At 37.4% G+C, this 22,050-nt stretch overlaps 1 protein-coding gene across 3 annotated transcripts in view; it reads left to right on the forward strand.

The window, feature by feature from the left end:
• Positions 1-22,050, forward strand: part of SLC44A1 (solute carrier family 44 member 1) — a 203,236-nt gene that overhangs the window by 150,031 nt on the left and 31,155 nt on the right. The window contains exons 15-16 of one of the 3 annotated variants that reach the window (XM_047699921.1): positions 1,113-1,193; positions 4,224-5,991. In XM_047699921.1, coding sequence (XP_047555877.1) covers positions 1,113-1,193; positions 4,224-4,247 — 105 coding nt within the window. In that variant the 3' untranslated portion in view covers positions 4,248-5,991. The other 2 variants (XM_047699922.1, XM_047699920.1) reach the window with 2 other exon arrangements.

Genomic DNA, 22,050 nt, shown 5'->3' on the forward strand with positions numbered 1-22,050 from the left:
AAATATTTAAATAAATAAATAAGTAAATAAATAAAATGTGTTGATAAATAAAACAGATTCCTTTTTTTTTCCCTCCCAGTCACAAAAATTCCAAATGATTTAGCTGACGTATTTGGTACTGAATATCTTTCACTGAGAACACCATCAACTACATTTTGGACATTTCCATAATGTCTATACTATAATTCTAACTGGTTGTTTTCATGATGGAATTTGACTTGTGAGCATTCCATCTCCTTTCTGATGAAGGCATTTGGAAGAATTTGGGGATGGCTGCGTGGCTCAGTTGGTAGAACATGTGACTCTTGATCTCAGAGTTGTAAGTTTGAGCCCCACAGTGGGTTTAGATAAAATCTTAAAAAAGAAGAAGAAAAAGAATTACTTGTTTTTATTTTTTAAACCTCTGATCACAAGTTGAGTAAAAAAAAGAAATACACTTTTTCTTCTTTTAGTTTTCTTCTGTAAGAATGATGAGTATATTGAATGGAGAAGTGCTCCATAAACTTTGACAAGATAGAGATGTTTCCTTCAGGGTATAATCCCATTTTGACTACTTTTCGACCACAGGTTCTGGTTGTAACTTCCTGTTTTCCTGCTTTATGGAGTAATTTCAAAGCCAAATAGACATTTTTTTTTAAGTAGCTTATTTATGGTTTGGTAAAAACAGTAATCTGGGCTTAGTATCGATGCTTTCTTTTACATTCTAGGGTTATTTTAAAGACAGGCCTTCTGGAGTAAAATAGTCTTTGTTATTCCCTTTAACCTTGATATGGAAAAAGTAAAACAACAAATAAAACAATAATCTATGGGAAAAGAGTCCTCTTAAAGATAATTAGATATTTTCTCTTCCAAATAGAAGTAACATTCTCTCTCTGAGCCTGAGTGAGATGGTCCCAGTGAATGTATGGAAAAAAGATTTTATCTTGACATTGCTGCCTACCCACACCAACTTAGCAGCTCTTGTATAGTGATACTAGCTATCATTTATTGCTATGTTTTTAGGCCATCCCTTTACTAACATTGAATACAAAATGTAAACGCTCCTTAGGTTCATCTACCAACCACAATCTGAAGGACCTAAGAATTTATGCCATTTGGTCCCTATTTTGCAGGAGTTTGTGGAAAACAGTAGAAAAGCAATGAAAGAAGCTGGTAAGGGAGGCGTTGCTGATGCCAGAGAGCTGAAACCGATGGTAGGTGGAGATGAGGAGGTGGCCGGCCTCCAAGAGTTTCATTTTCACTTCCTCTCTCTCTCTGTCTTCACTGACTGCACTTCTTCAGGAGAAGCTGTTGTTATCTGTATCACGCAGGATGTGCTGCTCTTTCTGTTTGTGTGTTTACCTATCACTTGGATGGCAGAATTCTTGTCACAACTGAGACCACCTTCTGTAAAAGTAAGCTGAAAGGAATAGTGTCTTTTTCCGGTGCTCCTGGTGGGGAGGGACTGTTTCTGTCCCTAAAGTAAAATTGCCATTTCTCGGGTGGAGGGTGTTTGTTTTGTTTTGTTTGTTTTTTCCTTTTTAACTGTCAGTGTTTGGTTTTCATCAGACTGAACATTTGGTTGCACACTTGAACTGACAGTTTGATTTTTGTCATTTTTGGAAGGTGATAATAATTCCTTTCAACTTGCTAAAATTCATATCCCCCACGTTTTTAATATTGGTTTGTTTCTGTTGCTGTCTTTTATCCCTTGCTGACTTTTTCTTCTGTTGCCTGGATTGTACTTTCTTTGTTTCTTCAGCTATTTTTCAGTAGGAAACAAGGTTATTTCCATCAACACTCACATTCCCTGTTCAGTAAGACAACCGGGTCTTCTCTTACCTCATCTTGATTGTGAGAAGGATAAATTATCTCTGGTCAGGGATACGTATGTATTATAAGTACTGCACTTCCATTTGACAAAAAGCAACTCAGTCAGTGTAAGAGAATCCTGAGTTGCTTTTCCCACAGATATTCTCACCTCTGCGTAATGACAGATGTCTCTCACACATATTTGTGTAATTACTGCTTATTTTACAAATGTATTGTTCTTAAAGAGCATGTGACTTCAAAATATTATATAATTGCCTACCTCCTTAAATGGTACATTTTAAATAACATGACTTCTCATTGCACATAACTTCCAAAAGCGTGAGATTAAGACTCCTCTTTCTTCTTTCTAGTTTAGTAAGTGGTTGATTTCATAGGTCTCCATCTGGAGAAATACATAATGTAAAACAAGCCCATTTAAGTATCTAAGAGTAAAGGAAATGGGTTCGTTTAAGGTTGCAGGGTGGGTGGTGGGGGAGGCCATATGTATATGCATATGAATATGGAAAATAATTGCATATTCAACCTAAATTGAAGCCTCAGCAGAATGTTTAGATATAAACTCTTTCTCCATAACCCCCTTCCAGGGCCTATTTTGGTGTTGCTTTTAATAGCACTGATGATATAAAGTCAAACCTTCAATGTTTATTTCCAAAGATATAGATCACTCTAATTTTAAGTAAAAGGATGTAGAGCTCTTTAGTTTTAAGCATGCATTAGCCAGAACTGCATTGAGTGGGCAAGAAGCACCATCAGCAATGCCCATGGTCTGGTTACTTGCCTTCCCTACCCTTTCTGTATCCCTCTTACTTGACACTGGCCAAAGGAGAAAGCAGTAAAGATTCTTGCTAACCTTCTGGTGGCATGGGTAAATGAGGAAGGCTTTCTTCGTGTCATTATTGGCTTATCTTACTTGTTCAGTAAATAAGGTTCCCAGCCTATAACTTTAAAAAGGTAAAATATAAAATCTTAAAATGTAAACCCTCTTCTCTCTACCACTTTGTCTTTCCAGTGGTTGGCACTTCTATTAAATCATTTGTCAGTAATAGTCATTTTTCCAAAGGGAGAAATATGTAGAGGTCTACACTAGCTTAGTTTGAACCATGAATTGGCATGTATTTTTGCATTATCCTTTAGTGAGAGATAAATTCTGGTAGACCAGATGGCTAGTATGCCTTCTCTCCCCAAAACCCTAATTCATAGGTAATAATAATAGAATTGCCCAAGTTATGTGGCATTCTACCAGAAGCCAAGAACTTAGAAAGATTTTTTTCCCCTAATATTGCTTTCAGTTTTAAATTATTGTCCCTTAACTCAAATACTGCTTTAAAATCTTCATTCATTTTTTGCTTTTATTTTATATTGTTCATCATCTCATTGCTTGCAAATTAGTGACAAAACTCTCCACTCTGTCCCGGAAATCTCTCTTTTATGTGCATTGTTCTTCTGGTCTTTGAACATTACAGCATTTGATCCCTAAGAATGATGTTTTTATATGGCTTAAAAACATTGCAGGAGAGAATTTGAGATATTGCTCGCAGAGTAGTTAAATACTTTAAGCATAATCAATACCTCTAATTCTTATCCCGCTTTTTCATTAGCATGGTTGGAGTTGACCACCATCTTGGATGCGTTCCTAAATAATTACCTGAGAAATTCCTCACTAAAGTTTGAGGATTGGTAGAATTTAGTATTGCTTATTTGTATTTGCTTGTTTTAATTCACATGTTATTCCCATAGATGAAAGTTCTACGAAAGCATCATACCTATTTTGCCATATCTCTACAACCTGCTGTTTAAGTTCACTGGTCTATCTTGTTTCTTAGTGGATATTTTACTTTAGAATTTACTTTTAGCCTACAGAATAATGTTCAGGGAAGAAAATGAGCATTTAAATTTCCTTTTTGACAGGGAATCATTGAACTAGATATAAGTACTTCCAGTTTTCCTCATGGACTTTTTTTCTTTTTTCTTCTTTTCTTTTTTTTTTTTTTTCTTTTTTTTGAGAGAAACTCACTAGATAAGGAAACTTCGAAGGCTTGTGAGGTCACCCTATGCATCTTTGAAAATTATTTTAGAAAAATTGATCACATGTGATGTAGAAGTTAAAGGAGACACTCTGGCCTTCTGCCTATAGGAAAGAATTTATAGAGGAAAGGGAGGGGAAAAAGCTGGACACTGCAGCAACATAGGCAGGAGACGTATTCTCTGCATATCTCAGAGCTTACCCAGAAGTGTGACTTTCCACATTCATAGGAATTGCACCCCTTTGGAATATAGGTTTGGGGAGAAGGGCTCTCAATCCATTTTGCTTTGTTGCCGCTTGTGACCATCTATGTATTTATAACATCGTTCATGATCTCCTTTTAATGGTAATTGTCTAAGATTCTACTCTGTATGACTTTGTTTTCTAGGCTTCGGGAGCAAGTTCTGCTTGAACCTAGCCGACCGTTACGGAACCCATTGACATTCCAAAACAATATATACACATAACTATGTATTTGTGTGTGTGGGTGTGTGTATATATGTATATGTATGTGTGTATATATATGTATATGTATATACACACACACACATAATCAGCCAAAATCAGAGAAAAGGAACAGGGATTTAATACCTTTTTTATGCTTATTTTTGTCAAACATGTACTCCTTTCATACGGGTGGCTTTTACAAGGCAACTGCCGTCATTTAATGTTTTCAATTGTAATTGTCTTAATGGAAATGTTAAGATTCATATCTGATTAACATTTTTAATAACTTAGAGGAGATTTTAACTTTAGTTATTTAAATTAGGTAAAATGATTGTACCGAATTCTCTGTCTAAAGTTTATTCAGGGGTGATTTCCCTGATGTGTGCATAAAATCAAGGTCTTACTTTACTGATGCATAAGTCCTAGTGGGACGAGACTAGGCATATGCTTTCAGATAAATAAGGAGATACTCCAATCAGTTTTCCCCAATCAAAGAAGCCATGTCATTTTACTTTTAGAAACATACTAGTGGACTCAATATGGGAATTTTCATAATAGCTCATGCATTTGTCAGCCAACATTAAAAAGTAACCAACTCCTCAGGTATTTGTAGTTTACCCTAAGCTTCTATAAGAGAGTAGGTTAAAAAGAAAAGGGTAGATAATCTTTCTTATGCAAACTTTGTTCTTATAGTTTGTTTGTCTTTCATTTCTTACTTTAGTAGCACCCTCCACACATTGGTGTGACTGATTTGAAGGGAAGCTGGGGCGCCCAGCAACTTTAGCCTTTAAGTTTCCGTGTATTGATTTGCGGATTAAGTAATGCTGGGAGGAATAAAAAAGGGAGAGAAACATGGAACACAAAGCATTGCAAATTCCAGTGCTTGGGCTTCTGCTCCTAAGGAACTTCAGTGGCTCCAGGCTAAGTGGCCATTTTATTCAAATACTTGCTGTAAAATCTGGAACCATACTGGCAGGTGCTCCTCTCCTCCGTAATTCATTAAGTATCCAGAATTCTCCAATGTTTAACTGAAGAATTGGTTATGTTTTGATCCTCAAGTGTTGAATATTCTTTTTGTTTGGGAATGGGTTTGGGGTTTTTTTGTTTCTCGTTGTTTTTCTTTTTTATTTCTGAAGCTTACCAGATATGAATGGCTAATATTCCATTGTTCTGCTTATTGTAATGGTGAATGCTTTAAGGAAAAAAAAGTGTAATTTGCTAAGAATAATTCATGATCTGTTTATGCGATAACTCCTTTTTGTTACGATTTTTTTAAAAAAAGCTATTTTTGTTAATGTAAAGTAAATATTTCAGAGCAGATTTTTTAAACTTATTGCACTAAATACAGGCTCTGTACAAAAAAAAAAAAAAAAGCATCAGCATTTTATCATTCCATGGAAGAAGAATCTTTTGAAAGAAAGCATTGCCTCTTACCAGAAGTAGACAGTGAATTAGACCGGTATTATAGAAATGCATACAATTAATGTCACTAGGGCTTAATAAAGCAGCGGTTTGCTCATGTGCTTGCTTTCAAAGGGTTAGACCTTTAAATTGCTGCAAAAGGTAAATTGTATTTTTTTCTTTTTTTTTTTTAGTATCCGTGTTCTTTACTCTAGCTAGGCTAAAATTTGCTAAATGCCTTGGTTTCTTTTCAAAGCTCATGTAATATTTCTGATTTTTCAGAATATTTGCAATAAGAGTCTGGATTTTAAAAAAAAACAACAACAAAACAAAACACACACAGTTAAGAGCTCTTATCTTGGCAAGACCTGGGAAACCAACATTGTGAGAATAGCTATTTTGAAACAATAATCCTCCAGAAGTTAACATCTAACATCGCCAGACAGTATCATTGTACTCTTTTTGTATCCTCTGAAATGGAATAAAATAAAAATATAATTATGTAACTAACAATTATCCAAATAGATGAGAGAGCAAATCATGTAAGAAAATTCAGAATACCTTCTGTTTCATAGATTTTGGACACTAAGAGACATTGGGAACTAAATTTAGGATTGGAAAAAGTTTGCAAGATGAGTATCAGAACAGAAGACATTCTAGGAGCTAGCTATTTTAGGAGATGTCCCTCCAAAGTGACCTGATGGAAGTCTTGAATTTTGGAAATTAGGTTCTACTCACTTGGACATCCCAGCATCATGGACTCTCGCTGCTCCCCTGTTCCGTTTGCTCGCAATCTCAGCTATTTGGAAACCACCAGGAATGCTTTCTAATTATCATTTGCAACTAGAACTGTAATCAGAAAGAAATTTTGTATTTTTGTATAACTTGATCGTGTGCCATTTTATATAACAGGTCCTGTTTTACAAATAAATTTTGTTTTACTAACATTGTGTTTAGAAATTATGATCTATGTGTAACCATGTCATTTGAGTTCCAAATTAATTGCCAGGCTGTGTTCCCTAAGTAAATGTGTGTGCCACATAGGTAGATATATGCTTCTCTGCATATATGTGTTACCCAGGCACATACAGAGAGATATTTAATGTAGAGAATATCACTCTCATATGAGCTTCGTTCCTTGATACATTTTATAAAGCCTCACAGAGGCTTTTTAGCAATATTTCAATGTTTTGAGGTTATGTTTGGATATTCCTGCTGCCTCTTTCATTCATCGCGAGTCATTCTTCAGCTAGCTCTGGGCTGCCTTACTGCTATTCAGTGCTCACTGCCTCCATCTTCTGCCCAAGTGAGAAGAATAGATGAAGAACAAAAATTATCTGTGATATGTAGTGACCTGAATAATTTTAGAAACCATTGACTCTGTGTTGTGGTCTGTGTCTTTTTCTGTGGTGGATCTTCAAAGTCGTGTTCAGTACAGACATCTCCAGAATACAGTTAAGGGCCTCCAGTGTAAGTGGTGATCGTGGGGACCCAAGCATCACTGTGGGTTCTGCCATCAGCAAAAGGCTGTGGTACCTGATTTAGACTTCACAGGCTCCTGCCTCAAGAGGAAGCGCTGCAGTCATATAAAGTGGAAGGGAAAAGGTCATATTTCAGTATAAATCCAAGAAACCCATCTTCTAGGGGAGGCTTAACCAGTACGTTAGGTAAACATTAGGAATTTAGCTAGGGCATTGAGATTATATAATCCTTGCATAGATGAGCAGAGCTCAAAGCAGGTTGTTCCTTTAAACCATTTAATGCAATGCTTAATGTTTAGGATTAGAGCTTTTATCCTATCCTATAGCATGATTAAGTCCTATGTTAACGCAATTTAAGTAGCTTAACTGTGTGCTGGTCCCCAAACTTTTTCTGTAATGGTTGGAGAAGAGGTACTCACTGAGTCTCTTTTAAAATTGTGCTGGAAATAAGTTTTTTTTTTTTTTCTTTGTAGAGATGTTCCCTTACTCTTCTATTTTCTTTTTTCAGCAAAGAACATTAAGCTGCCAATTGCCAATACCATTGACCTTGGTGTCTGCCAAGGGCCCTTGTCTTTCCAGGGCAGCTTCAGGACTTCATCCCATTAGGGAGTAGTGAAGAGATGACTCCTTCCTTTATCCTGATGCTGACCTGCTGCTTTATACCAGAGTAATGCTTCTACCACCAGAACTACGGGCACCGAATTATCAGGGCATATCAGTGCTCCCCAAATTTCAACCATTTCCACCATGCGCCAGTACTAGCTAATAAAGGCCATTTCAGGAGATCCCCCCCACCCCTAAACCACCACAACTACAAAATAGGACTGTGGGGTCAGTCCCAAAACCAGAGCTGCCAATTACGGTGACCTAAGCATTTTATTTTGTCTTTGGTCAGTAACCTTCTCATTTATATTTCTGGAGTTTCCAGTAGCCTTAATGTAGCCTACGAGACGTTACCTTCAGAAAAGTCTTTAAGCTTTCACCTTTCAATAAGTTCTCTACTGCTTTTTTATTGCTACTTAAAAAAAAAAAAATCCTGAGAGTCTGGAGGCTTATAAATGCACCTGCCAGAGTTAATTTCTGTATTCTTTTCATATATTCCATCTAACAGATAGGAGTACACTATAAGGGCTTGCCTAGAGTTGTTAAGACGTGGTCTCTGAATATATGTTGGAAAATTGCAGGTTCATAAGTAAATACACATAAAGCAGAGATTTGTGTATTATAAATTCACAGCATAGACTACCTTTTGCTTTAAATACATATTCATGTATCTTTGTGTACTCAGGATGCATATTAGCCCTTTTGAAAAGTAGGCACTGTTCAGATACAGTGGCTGTTTTTGAAATTAGCTCATTTTTGATTAGCGGCACATAGCCTAAATTTTGAAAGCAGGACCCTTGAATATGCCAAGAGAAAAATCTAATGCTTGTAACAAACTTCAGAAAACAAAACAAAAAACTAACTATGTTGTATACACTTGTCAGTTTAAAACAGCACACTTGCCCCATTCAGATTTCATAAATGTGAGCCAAATTCTTACTCTCCACATTTTAAGAGAAAACTTTAATCCAAGATTCAAAACTTTTAAAACAACTTTCTTATAGAAGGCTTCAATGCAAAGTTTTTAAATTTGAGAATTTCTATGGAAAACCTTTCTATAGAAATACTATAGTACTTTCTTTCCCATCTTCAGGATTTTTATATGCATAAAAAATTGCAAATGTTGTTTCAGTTTCAGTATTGCATAAACAATGATCACTTCTGTAAATTATATGGAAAGGATTTAAGTTTGATATTTTCTAAAGGAACTCATTAGTAAATTTGTGGAAAAGATATGAAATTATTAGGAACCAAAATATTAGGGAATTTTATTCCATTTTGATACTCAAGTTTTACAACTGAAATGATTTCCTGAGGAATAAATACTCCAGGCCAGAGTACTCGGAATAATGAAGCTTTTAGGTTACTCAAGGTCAAGTCAAGATCTAGCTGAATATGAAATCACTGTAATTCCCAAATGTTTCAAGAATTTCTGTTTTACTTGCTAAGACCTGAATTTAATATTTAATATTAAGCAGGTTCTTAATCTTTTGAGAGAACTATGGGCCCCTTTGAGAAGCTTATGAAAATAATGGACTATCTTTCTCTCAAAAGCACATAGCACATTTATGAGGATTTGAAATGGTAATAGAATTTCAGGACCCTCCATCTGCCAGCCTCCAACCCACCATCCCCTTAAGGCCTAACACACACAAATCAAAGGCTGCCCTAAAGTTGGTTTGATAACATGTTTTGAAATAAAGTAGTGATTGGGCCTCCACTAAAAATACTTCTAATATGGTACTTACCTACTTATAACTTGGAATTATTTGTATAACCTGAAGACTTTGATTTAGTACTAGCTTTGGAAACAGAAACCACACTAATCTGAAGGAGTAAGAAAATGGTCAACACTGAATCTTCAAGAGTAAGATTTCATTCCTTGGAGGTGTGATGGGGTGTGTTGGGGAGGGATTTTGGCAAGCTACCCAGTTATTTGCAGTGGGCAAAAAAATCCAAGAATCTTATAATTATCCATCCACCAAAACACTGGATTCTTTTTTGTTTCTCAAATATGACAAATGCTATCAGTAGATCACTGTCCAAAAATACGTCATCAGTCATTCTGACCAAGAACAGTTGAAGATGATGAGAAATTAGCAAACTCAGTGTAGTTTACAGTTGACAATATTTTAGTGGAAAGTTGGAGGAGCAAATGCTGGGGGGTGGGAGGAAGGGAATTCAAAAGTTGTTTTTCTTCCTAGTTACATCAAGGAGGTGTTTCTTTGTTTTGACTGTTTTTGAGCCTTTGGCCACTCTGCCAACGAGACTGTGCCTCCACTCCCCTGCATCCATCCCGGCTTGTTTAGGGAAGCATGTGGGTTTCTTCACATCTCAACCCTACTATTAGGTAAGCGTGCTGCATCTACATGGAGGGCCCTCAGCACCCTTAAAAAAAAAGCAGGCAGAAATCCTTAAAGAGTTTGAAGTTCTTTTAAGATTTGATTCCAGTGAGTATGATTTGTAGTCAGACATCAAACCCTTACCTACATTTTCAAGCTGAAGAAAGCAGTGGGAATCTCATAACTGGCTGGAGAAGAAAGGAGAGTCAGCTCCCTCCCCCACCCCACACCTCCAGAAGAGCTTTAATGAACCTTCTACAGTAGCAAATGGAGAGACCATGGGTGGAAATTCCCATAACAGGTGAAAAAGGGCCTAAGTCCAGTGTAAGTATCTGCATTTGACATTCCTTTTGTTGTAGACGTGCATGACTTAGAATGTTCTGATCCTCCCATCTGAATCTGATCTACCCTTCCCGTCCGATTGGAATGTAGTTTGAGTTAGTTATTTTTTTCAGGAATTTGTGTTAAATCATTCTGTGTGAGTAAAATTAAGGACTGAAAAGAAGACTTGAATAAATGGGCATGGAACCGAGAGGAAGCTCCAGCCAGCATCCCACGGACCATTCTACCTGCCACTAGAAAATGTGAGCACTCTCTCTATTTACCATGTTGATCACCAGGCCAGGATTCATAAATTGTGTTAGATACCTCACAGGAATGAGACGATAATAGGACAGTGTCGGGGGCTGATGATTTGAGACAGAGACTCTTAAGTAAATTTTCTCCATCATCTGGGTTCCTTCCAGTAGTAGTGTGTGCTCAGAAGTTCTTTTTGGCTCCTCTTGTTTCTCTGCTAGTTTTGATTTTTGGAGACTTAGCACGGGGAAAGTTACCTTTCGTCTATGCTGCCTTAGTGCTACAAGATTATGTTGTGTTGCTGAGGTTTTCTGACTTCTTCCTTCCTATAAGAGGGTAATAGAGGCTCCATAATGAAAAGAATTTTCAATGGTATTGTCTCAGAATATTCTTGACCACTGAATGCACTTCAAACAGGTCTTGTACCCAGTGAAATAAGTTTAGTGGGTTGTTAGCTGATCTGATTATAGGAGGAAAAACATTACAACCAACCAACCAAAAAGTAGGGAGAAAAGTATGGAGGGCACCTAACAAAATTACAGGGGCTCTGGAAAAACAACCAAAGACAAAAGCATATCTTCTGCAGACCAAAGGTCCAACTTTTAAGTACTTGCTGGCACAGCCCATCTGAACTTTGGGAGTGTAGAATAGAAGTCCTAGAATAGGCAGCTGAGCTTTAAGATGAGTCAGTGCAATAGGGACCTGCTCTTGATCTCTCAGGCTCTGAGGATTATATCCAGTGTCCGGCCCAGCCCAGGGTATGGATGGGGTGATAGGAATAGAAAACACGCATCAGTGTGTCTTGATCACTCACTGTTGTGTGATCCAGCATGAGAAATATGTTGTGGTGCCACATATTTCTTAACCTGATGCCTTTTTGTCTTTGTCATTTTCTTTTGCCATTTGCATCCTATTTCATAGTGTCAAAATGGATTTTTATATCATGTCCTGTCTGTCCATTATCGGATCAGAGTTCAGCCTTCCATGAATTCTGCAGTTCAGGATCCTTTCCCTTAGTGTCATTTTGAGCTTTTCCTTATCCCAGTGTCACTACACTGTATTCAGGTGGGGGAACAAACATGTAGGTGCTTGCACATGCCCCACAGACATGGTTGTAGCCCTACTATTTGTGACTGTCATTATTGACACAGTGCAGACTTTATAGACAGAGCATTATGCTCTCAGAGGACTTTAAAAATATGTATATTAAGCAATTAACTTTCTGGAGTTATCAAATCTTGCTGGGAAATTAACTTCCAAGAGCTCTGAATTGGATGGAATTCCATCTGGCTTCAGAGTACAATGAGCCTATATGAAATGGAGCTTTGAAATGTTTTTCTTGTGCAGAAATATGAACTAGAAAAAAAGTGCTGATCCAATGCTAAGTTTTCTCTGTGTACTGACTCAGTTGCCAGAATTATAATGAAAACTGTATTTTAGTCTAACAAATGTATAGAATTTTTTATGTAATAAATAAAATTTTATAGGAAAGATTGTCATTGTCTACTGTGTTGGAACACTTTCCCATGCCCAGGATGGTGATTAATAGTAGTGTAAGGGAGGAAAATAATTTTCCCCCTACCCTTCTGGATTCTTAGTTGAGGCCCCCCCCCCCGCCCATAACAGAAGACAGATTAATGAGAGATAAGCATGCAGAAGTGTATTAACATGTATACCTCATGTATACATGGGAGATACCCAGGGAAAATTGATTAACCCCCCAAGGTGGCGTAAAATTCAAGCTTAAATACCATCTTACTAGGGAAAGGGGAGAGAGGTGAGGTAGCTTTGTTATGGGAGAAGAGAGGATTTTTTTTTATTTATTTTTTATTTATTTATATTTTTTTTTGAGAAGAGATTATTTTTAAGAAAGATGAGTGGGCCCTTAGAATAAAGGAGAGGTAAGACAGTTTGTGAAAAAGTTTGCCTGGGTGTAGTGTTGACTTCTTGTCCACTGTGATAAATCTGTTTTCCCCAGTTGATGAACCTCCCAAGAAGGGAATTGATGACAGTTGAGTTCCTTTTGGAAGATCTGTCTTAAGGTAGATCAGGAGAGTTCAGAGAAGGCCTCTTCCTCCATTTACTACTTTTCAAGTACCTACAGTTCAAAATGATCAATATACCAAAATGGCATTTTGGGAGATAGCATGTTTTGAAATCCTACAGTCATATTTTGGGGCAGCATAACCTACATGTCAATGGAAAGTGATCCTTGGCAACATCTTGACCTTCTTGGATTAGGTCATTATGCTGCAAGGGTGCCCTAGAATTTTCCAGTTCTTCCTTTCTAGCCCCTCTCAGCATGTCCTAGCATCCTTGAAGTGCACAGTATAAAAATGCTACAGATTAAAGAAGTACAAAGTTCATCCACTGCCCGACCAAGCTTGGGTCTGAGTTGCCTTGTGAATGCTAAGGTTGCAACTGAATAAGTCATTAAGTAGAATAGAAAAAAAGCCTCTTGGATCACATTTACAATGGAAAACACTTTTGTCTGGTACCGTGCCCTGCACATAACTTGAAGCCTAGATTTGTGCTGAGTTAGTGGGTTTGTGAAACTGTGGTATGCCCTCAATTATACAGTGGCTGTGCCCCATTAAAGCTTAGAAAAATCAAGTTTGTTTAAGATGAATTGTATTTTAAATGATACTGGGGACTAAGGAAGGGGATGTTCATAAGTGGAAGACCTTTTGTACTACCAATAAACCTCTCCTAATTTGTTTCATAATTTTGGACTTTGAGAAGCTGCTCTACAGACTGCTTTTCATTAGTAAATGTGAATGATGCCCAGATGTTTATCTGTACCACCTTGCCAAAAGTTGTGATAGGACATTTGTGAGGTATCCTTAAACACTGGAGGTATTTGACATACTGAAGAATATTTGTAAGTCTAGACCGTTAAATCTTTTTTTCAGCGGTTCTGTTGCAAATGTACACAATTTCTTGTTCTATAGCTCACCTAGTGATTAAAGAGCCTGTGAAAAGCTTCACATCTCCTAAAAGGTACCTAGAATTTTTTTCTCTTTGGCTGTGGAAAGTATACTCTGTGTTTAATTTCCAATTTTAGAAAATAAAAATCTATAAGACTTCTTTCAGGAAGAATACTGTTAGTGCACTCGAGGTTAATATATAAGTTAGGATTGAGATTTGAGTTTCAAAGAGCTATATAACTCAAGCTCTTACAGGTGTTGAAAGGTTCAGAAAGAAGCCAGTATGCTATGAGAATCTTTGGCCTTAGATCTCTGATCAAGTGCTGTGAAACTAATCAATGCTTCCTCACATTATTTTTTAGTCGTGGCAAGTAGCAGTGAAAGCAAGAAGTAACTTGTGCCTTTAATTTGATATTACGCATTCACTGTTCAAAAGCCTGAAAAAAATAGAAGATGCACCTTGATTTAATTTGGGTTTTCAGAAAATGCAAAGCTAAGCTATTAGACCATTTCATGGACTTAATCAGCAATTTCAGTAGATGTCTTAAAGCTTTCTAGATGATTATAAGCTCCCTGGCCAGGTATGTCAGTCTAGGGAGGCGACAGTAGAATTGCCTTCAAGGCAAAACAAAAGGGCTTTTAGTCATTCATACTTACCATATAACTTTATCCTTGGAGACAGGATATTAGGCATTTGCGTCTGATCTACAGTCCATCTGCCAAGAAGGATTCTCATAACTTACAAAATAAAACAGCAACAAAATTAAAATTAAAAATAAAAGGAAAATGAAAACTGAGAAAGGAAGATTAGCTGTATAAGAAACCCAAGGACGAGCATAACACTGAACTGCTAGTTTTGTCAGTCCTGCAAAGAGGAAGTCAAAAAAGGTACATAGTTTTACATGTCTAATAAAAGGAAGCATGGTGGGGCGCCTGGGTGCTCAATGGGTTAAAGCCTCTGCCTTCGGCTCAGGTCATGATCCCAGGGTCCTGGGATCGAGCCCCACATCGGGCTCTCTGCTCAGCAGGGGAGCCTGCTTCCTCCTCTCTCTCTCTCTCTGCCTGCCTCTCTGCCTGCTTGTGATCTCTGTCTGTCAAATAAATAAATAAACAAAATCTTAAAAAAAAAAAAAAAGGAAGCATGGGGGAAGGAAGCATTGACTAGAACTTTAATAGGAGTAACTAGTCAGGTATTAAAAATGAGTAATATTTAATGACTTGTAATATCTATAATCAATGAAAAAGGGATAAAACAGTATTGACAGCCTGATCTCATTTATGTAAATCAATTTTTATACATTTTAAAATGACTGATGGTATAGTAGATGCAATTCTGTAAGCACTGGTAGTTAATCAGTTAATTGAAAAATTTGGTTAATGAAGAGAATCATTATTAATGAAAAAAATTTTGAATACAAGTAAATACTGGCTAATCTTTGACATAGGTATAGTTCTTTTTTATGACTGACTCCTCTGAAGTTGTCTGTTGTCTTTTTTTGCACTAACCACACCAATAATGTAACCACCTAAAAATGTGATAAGTGAAATATTGGATTTTAAAAGTGTATCAGGAGTTTAGACACGCTTATGAAGCCAGCTGTGTATGGACTCCCAGATTTTTATAATTTCTTTCCATTGTTTAGAATTCTTACACACACATAATTCGAGAGTAATATTTTTAGTATCTTTAGCATTCAACTTAGTTTTCTTTGCAATTACTCTTTTTATACACATTTTTATCAATATGTGTGATATAAATAATCATAACATTAGAATAACAGTGCACCTGGCATAACATGTTGGAATAAACACACCTGACTCTTGCTAAGCATAGTCCACTGATGCTGAGAACAAAGTGCACATGCCCCCAGGAGCATTCAGCCTGCTATGACATCAACCAGCACCTTCCACGGGGGAGTACAGAAATGCCAGTTAATCTGGCAAGATGGTGAAGTGGAAATCAGCTAAGAAAGCCACCCTTTTTACATCAAAATGATAATTATGGTTAATCTCTACATTACGGGATTGTGGGTAATTTAATTTTTTCTTTACTTACCTGTATGTTTAAAATATTCCTCTCTAGTTTCTTACTATGAACAACATAGTCACATTAAAAAGCAAATAGCTAGGTCAGTATAATAAAATGATAGTAACTAAATCCATATGGTAATAGATCTAATGGAGTAGAAGAGATAGTTCCCAAAACAAATTATATTTTTATAAGAATTTAATAAAAGCTAAGGATATACCTCAAATGAATAAGGAAAGAAAGAATTCATTTAATAAACAGTGTTTAGGACAGTTGATTTTCAGTTTGAAAACAAATCCAAGTCAAATCCAAATGGATTAAGGATTTTTTTTTAATTAGACGAGGGAAAGATCAGGGGAAGGAGTGGGAGGGACTTAATAAATTTAAAAGGATTAGGTTAAAAAAAAAAAGCATAGACTGCTGGGAGTTGGTGAGATCCATGTCTCACATTTTGTCGAAAATGTAATGAGTGAGGCCCACTTCCAATGCATTTACTAAGCAGTGTGCTGGGTATGTTCACTTTAATTCAATAAGCATTTCCTGAGACCTCCTCTGGTCGGTCAGATTTATAATGTGGTAACTCATTGGTAAATATTGACTCCCTGACCTTAAGAAGCTCACAGTCTAGTAAGGGAGGTAGACAGCAGTGAGGCTGGGATGAGAACAGGGTGCTTTGGGAGCACATAGGGAGGTACTGAGGTCATTAGGAGAAGCTAACTTGAGCTGAGACTTGAAGGATGAGCCCGAATTAATTAGCGCAATGAGATAAGGGAGATGCTGGGAGGGGAGAAGATTCTACTCAGAAGAATAGCAGCGATCATACAGCAACATGAGAGAACATCAGTTGTTGAGCGTGTCCTAAGCCAAGAACTTGTGGATATGCCGCAAGAGGTGACAGTGACCCTGGAGAGGATGCAGGCGTCTTGCCTGCACATTCATACCTGAGCCAAGAGCTGTCAGGAGCCTAGGACAGGAAGAGGGAGACCCGGGAGTGAGAAGGAAGGGGAAGAGGAATATTCCAGGGGGAAATCTAACAGGCCTGGTGACCAACTAGATCTGGGGGAGAAGGAAAACAAAATCGTGGAGCTCTACACTCAGAGTGGTGCATGTCACCTCTGCATTTGAAAAGATAGGGGCTTGTACTGGATGGTCAAGTTCATCCGGGCTCTGTTTTTCTACTTCACTGGATATCAGAAATATTTACCTTTCCTTCTTAATGCTCTCTGATGTAAAATTTCTATATTGATAAGAAGGATTCAGTTATAGAAAAGTTTGAAGGTCCGGAAATTCTCTGTACCAACAAAATATTTATTTTTTCACTCCGTGATGAATGAAATCCACCCGATTTCTGGTTTCAGTTAAGAGATCCCAACCTAGCAATGGCTGTGCAGTCATGGTAACTGCAGGCAAACTCTGTCCCTATGGCTGTGACTCTGTTCTACTCTGTGCACTTCTACACTAACAAGAAATAATGCAATATATTTGGTGTATTTGTATGTTTACATAATCATGTTCTACTTTTCTCCAAAAAAGCATATATAAATTAAGATTATTGAAAACAGAAAAGCAGGGGTGTCTAATTTGCCCAATCGGTGGAGCATGCAACTCTTGATCTTGGGGTCATGAGTTTGAGCCCTATGTTGGGTGTAGAGATTATAAATAAGCAAACTCTAAAAAAAAATAGAAAAGCAAAGGATAAGCAAGAAAAAACAAACATGCTAGATTCTAGGACTAATTGTTACCACATAGTAAGGCATTAATATTTTGAGCTTCCTAGCAACCTGAACGAAAAGAAAACACCAAGATTTATAGAATATCATTCTTTGATGGAAGTAAGTATATGCATTATTCAAGTGACTGTGAAAGCAAAATTAATCTGCATGACTGTCAGATTGGGGTTTGGAGGTGCTGAGCTGATTAAGTCCCAACATGCAACTTCTTGAGTCTTTGAATGTGTGACTTTATTCTTATCCAGATATTCCTCTATTAGGACTTACAATATACATTCTTAAGTACTAATAAAATAGAAAGGAGTCTTTGTTTATTCCAAAGACATTTACCAAGTCCTATATTAGCTAAGGATACGGAAATGAAAGATCCAGACTTTGCTTTCCAAAGTCTCACAGTGTTTAGGAAGGCATAGAGGGTGAGGAGATGATTGTAATGTAGTGTGCCAGACGCTGATGGAATTCACTCAGGAGCAGCAAGGAGACAACTTGAAGTTGGGAAGGGCAGGGAGATGGGATGTGGTAAGGGAAAGAAACCTTTTGCAAAAGTGTCACTGCTCCAAACAGAAGGGACAGTGTGTATAAAGAAATGACATGTCTGTGAATCTGTCCCAGAGAATAGGTGTGGGGACATGAAATCAGAGAACTCAAGAGAAATCAGATCTTGAGGGTCCTGTGTGCCAGGCTCAAGGACTTGATTTGATGCTGAAGAAGATGGGAACTCGCTGAAGGATTTTAAGCAAGGAGTGCTTGGTGATTTGAGCATTTTAGGGGGGAAAATCACTGTGGTAACAGTGGGGGAATGTACCCAACCTGATAAGGAGTGTTTATGAAAACCACACAGCTAGTACACTCAGAGGTGAAAGACTCAAAGTTTTAGCCCCCTAAGATCACTTATAAGACAAGCATATCTACTCTTGCCATTTCTCTTCAACATTATACCGAACATTCCAGCCAGGGTAATTCAGTAGGGAAAAAAAAAAAAAGGAAAAAGACATCCAGTTTAGAAAGAAAGAAAGTTTTATCTCTTCCCATATGACACAATCTTCTATATAGAAAATCGTAATGAGTTCACACACACACAATTAGATTTAAACAAATTAAGCATTGTTTGTGGGATAGAAGATCAACACATAAAAATCAGTGTTATTTCTTTTTTTTTTTAAAGATTTTATTTATTTGACAGAGATCACAAGTAGACGGAGAGGCAGGCAGATAGAGAGAGAGAGAGAGAGGGAAGCAGGCTCACCGCTGAGCAGAGAGCCTGATGCGGGACTCGATCCCAGGACCCTGAGATCATGACCTGAGCCGAAGGCAGTGGCTCAACCCACTGAGCCACCCAGGCGCCCTTTTTTTTTTTTTTTAAAGATTTTATTTATTTATTTGACAGAGAGAAATCACAAGCAAGCAGAGAGGCAGGCAGAGAGAGAGGAGGAAGCAGGCTCCCTGCTGAGCAGAAAGCCCTATGTGGGGCTCGAACCCAGGACCTGGGATCATGACCTGAGCCGAAGGCAGCGGCTTAACCCACTGAGCCACCCAGGCGCCCCTTCTTTTTTTTTTTTAAGATTCCATTTATTTATTTGGCAGACAGAGATCACAAGTAGGCGGAGAGGCAGGCAGAGAGAGGAGGAAGCAGGCTCCCCGCCGAGCAGAGAGCCTGACGAGAGGCTCGATCCCAGGACCCCAGGATCACGACCTGAGCTGAAGGCAGAGGCCTCAACCCACTGAGACACCCAGATGCCCCCAAAATCAGTTTTATTTCTATCTAAAGTTTTATTCCTATCATATAAAAATCAGTTTTATTTTTAATCTAAAAAAGAAATGAAAACAATCCCATTCACAATAGCATCAAGAAGAATAAAATCCTGAGAAGTAAATTTAACAAAGGCAGTGCAAGATGTTTACATTAAAAACTACAAAATACTATTGAAAGAAATGAAAAGAAGACATAAGTAAATGGGGAGACATCAATGTTCATGGGTTGGAAGAGTTATTTATTTATTTCTTTTTAAAGTAGGCCTCATGCCCAACGTGGGGCTTAAACTTAAGATCAAGAGTCACATGCTCTACTAACGGAGCCAGCCAGGCACCCCTGGAAGAGTTAATATTGTTAGGATGATAATACCATCCAAAGTGATTGACAGATTCAAAGCAATCCTTATCGAAATCCCGAAGGCTTTTTTTGGGGGGGGAGAAATGTTGATTCAAAAATTCATATGGAGTTTTGCAAGCTACTCCATTTTGCCAAAACAGTCTTGAAAAAGAATAAAGTTGGAGAACTACCACTTCCTGATTTCAAAACTTACTCTAAAGTTATGGTAATCAAAACAACATGGTACTAACACATGGATAGAAATGGAAATAGATGGAACAGGATTGAAAGCACCAAAATAAAAGCATGTGTCTATTGTCAACTGTTTCTCAGCAAAATTGCCAAGACTATTCAGTGAGGAAATTGATCATTTCCTTATCATTTTCAATAAATGATGCTTGCACAACTCAATATCTATATACAAAAAAAAAAAAGAGAGAGAGAGAGAGAAAGAAAAAGAAATTGGACCCTTACCTCACATCATATACAAAAATTTAACTCAAAATGAATCAAAGACTCATATAAGAGCTAAAACTGTAAATCCCTTATAAGAAAACAGGGGCAAATTTTCATGACCTTGGATCTGACGATGGTTTCTTGGATATGACACCAAAACAAGCAACAAAAGAAAAATAGGTAAATTGGGCTTCATCCAAATAAAAAATTTTGGCTTCATGGGATACTATATTTAAAAGTATGCCAAGGCACCCGGCATAACTGGAGGAAATAAATGCAAATCATATACCTGATAAGGGTTTAGTATCCAGAATACAGAACTCCTAATATTCAACAACAGAAAGAAAACCCAATTTAAAAATGAGCAATGCAGGGGTGCCTGGGTGGCTCAGTGGGGTTAAAGCCTCTGCCTTCAGCTGAGGTCATGATCCCAGGGTCCTGGGTTCAAGCCCTGCAAAGGGCTCTCTGCTCGGCAGGGAGCCTGCTTCCCCTTCTCTCTCTTTGCCTGCCTCTCTGCCTACTTGTGATCTCTGTCTGTCAAATAAATAAATAAAATCTTTGAAAAAAAAAATAAGCAATGCAGTTGAATAGGCATTTCTCTAAAGAAGATTTTTTTAATGGCCATGAAATACCTGAAAAGATACTCAGTGTTATTAAATATTATTAGAGAAATGCAAATCAAAACCACAATGAGCAATGAGCTATAACTTCATATCCACTAGGATGACTACAATCAGACAATGAATAACAAGCATGGATGAGAATGTGCAGAAATTGGAACCCTCGTATGTTACTGATGGGAATGCAAAATGATGCAGACCCAATAGAAAATAATTTGGCAGTTTCTCAGTACATGCTCAAGCATAGAATTACTATATGACCCAGGAATTCTTCTCCCTAGATATATACCCAAAATAATTAAAAACAGACATTGAAACAAAAACTTTACGCAAATGTTCATCACAGCACTATTCACAACCAAAATGTGGAAATAATCTACTATCCATCGACTGATGAATGGAGAAACAAAATGTGGTATGCCCATACAGTGGAACATTATCCAGCAGTAAAAAGGAGTTAGGTACTGATGCATGCTGCAATATGGATGAAACCTGAAACCATTATGCTAAACAAAAAAGGCCATATAATGCATGAATACCTGTATATAAAAATATCCAGAATAGGCAAATCCACGGAGACAGGAAACAGATTTAGTGGTTTTCAAGGCCTGGGGAAGGTGGGGGAAGGGGTTGCTGCTTAGTGGGTATGAGGTTTTCTTTTGGGATGTTGAAAATGTTCCGGATTATATAGTGGTGATGATTGCGCAACTTTCTGAATGTACAAATGCCATTGAATTATGCACTTTAAAATTATTAAAATGAAACATTATTATGTTTATTTTACCACAATTTAAAAAACTAATGACACTGGTAGATATTATTTATTTAACTTTATTTTGAAATTTTAGAACTTACAGAAAAATTAGGAAGAATGGTACAAAGAATTCTTATATACCTCACACTCTGATTCCCCAAATGTTAGCATTTTGTCATATTTGCTTTTTTATTTTCTGTCCCTCTCACTCTCTCCGTTGCTCTCTATTTGTCTGTCTCTTTGTTTCTAACTGTGTGTGTGTGTGTGTGTGTGTGTGTGTGTGTGTGTGTGTATGTATTCTATAGACTATTTAAATTTCTACAGTTGTCCCAGGGATGGCCTTTATGGAAAAATATTCTGGTCAAGAATCCAATTTAGGATCACACGTTGCATTTAGTTCCATGTATCTTTTTTTTTTCTTTTTTAAGATTTTATTTATTTATTTGAGAGAGAGAAAGAACATGAGGAGGGGAGGGTCAGAGGGAGAAGCAGACTCCCTGTTGAGCAGGAAGCCGGATGTGGGACTCAATCCTGGCACTCCAGAATCATGACCTGAGCTGAAGGCAGTCGCTTAATCAACTGAGCCACCCAGGTGCCCTGGTTCCATGTGTCTTTAATGTCCTTTAATTTAGAACAATTCCTCAGTCTGCCACTTAGGACCTTGACATTTTTTTAAGAGTCAGGCCATTTATTTTATAGACTGTCCTTCAATTTGGGTTTAAGTTTCCTCATGATTAGATTAAGTTATGCATTATTGGCA

Source organism: Lutra lutra, chromosome 13 (assembly GCF_902655055.1).
Source record: "Lutra lutra chromosome 13, mLutLut1.2, whole genome shotgun sequence".
Classification (NCBI taxonomy): Eukaryota; Metazoa; Chordata; class Mammalia; order Carnivora; family Mustelidae; genus Lutra; species Lutra lutra.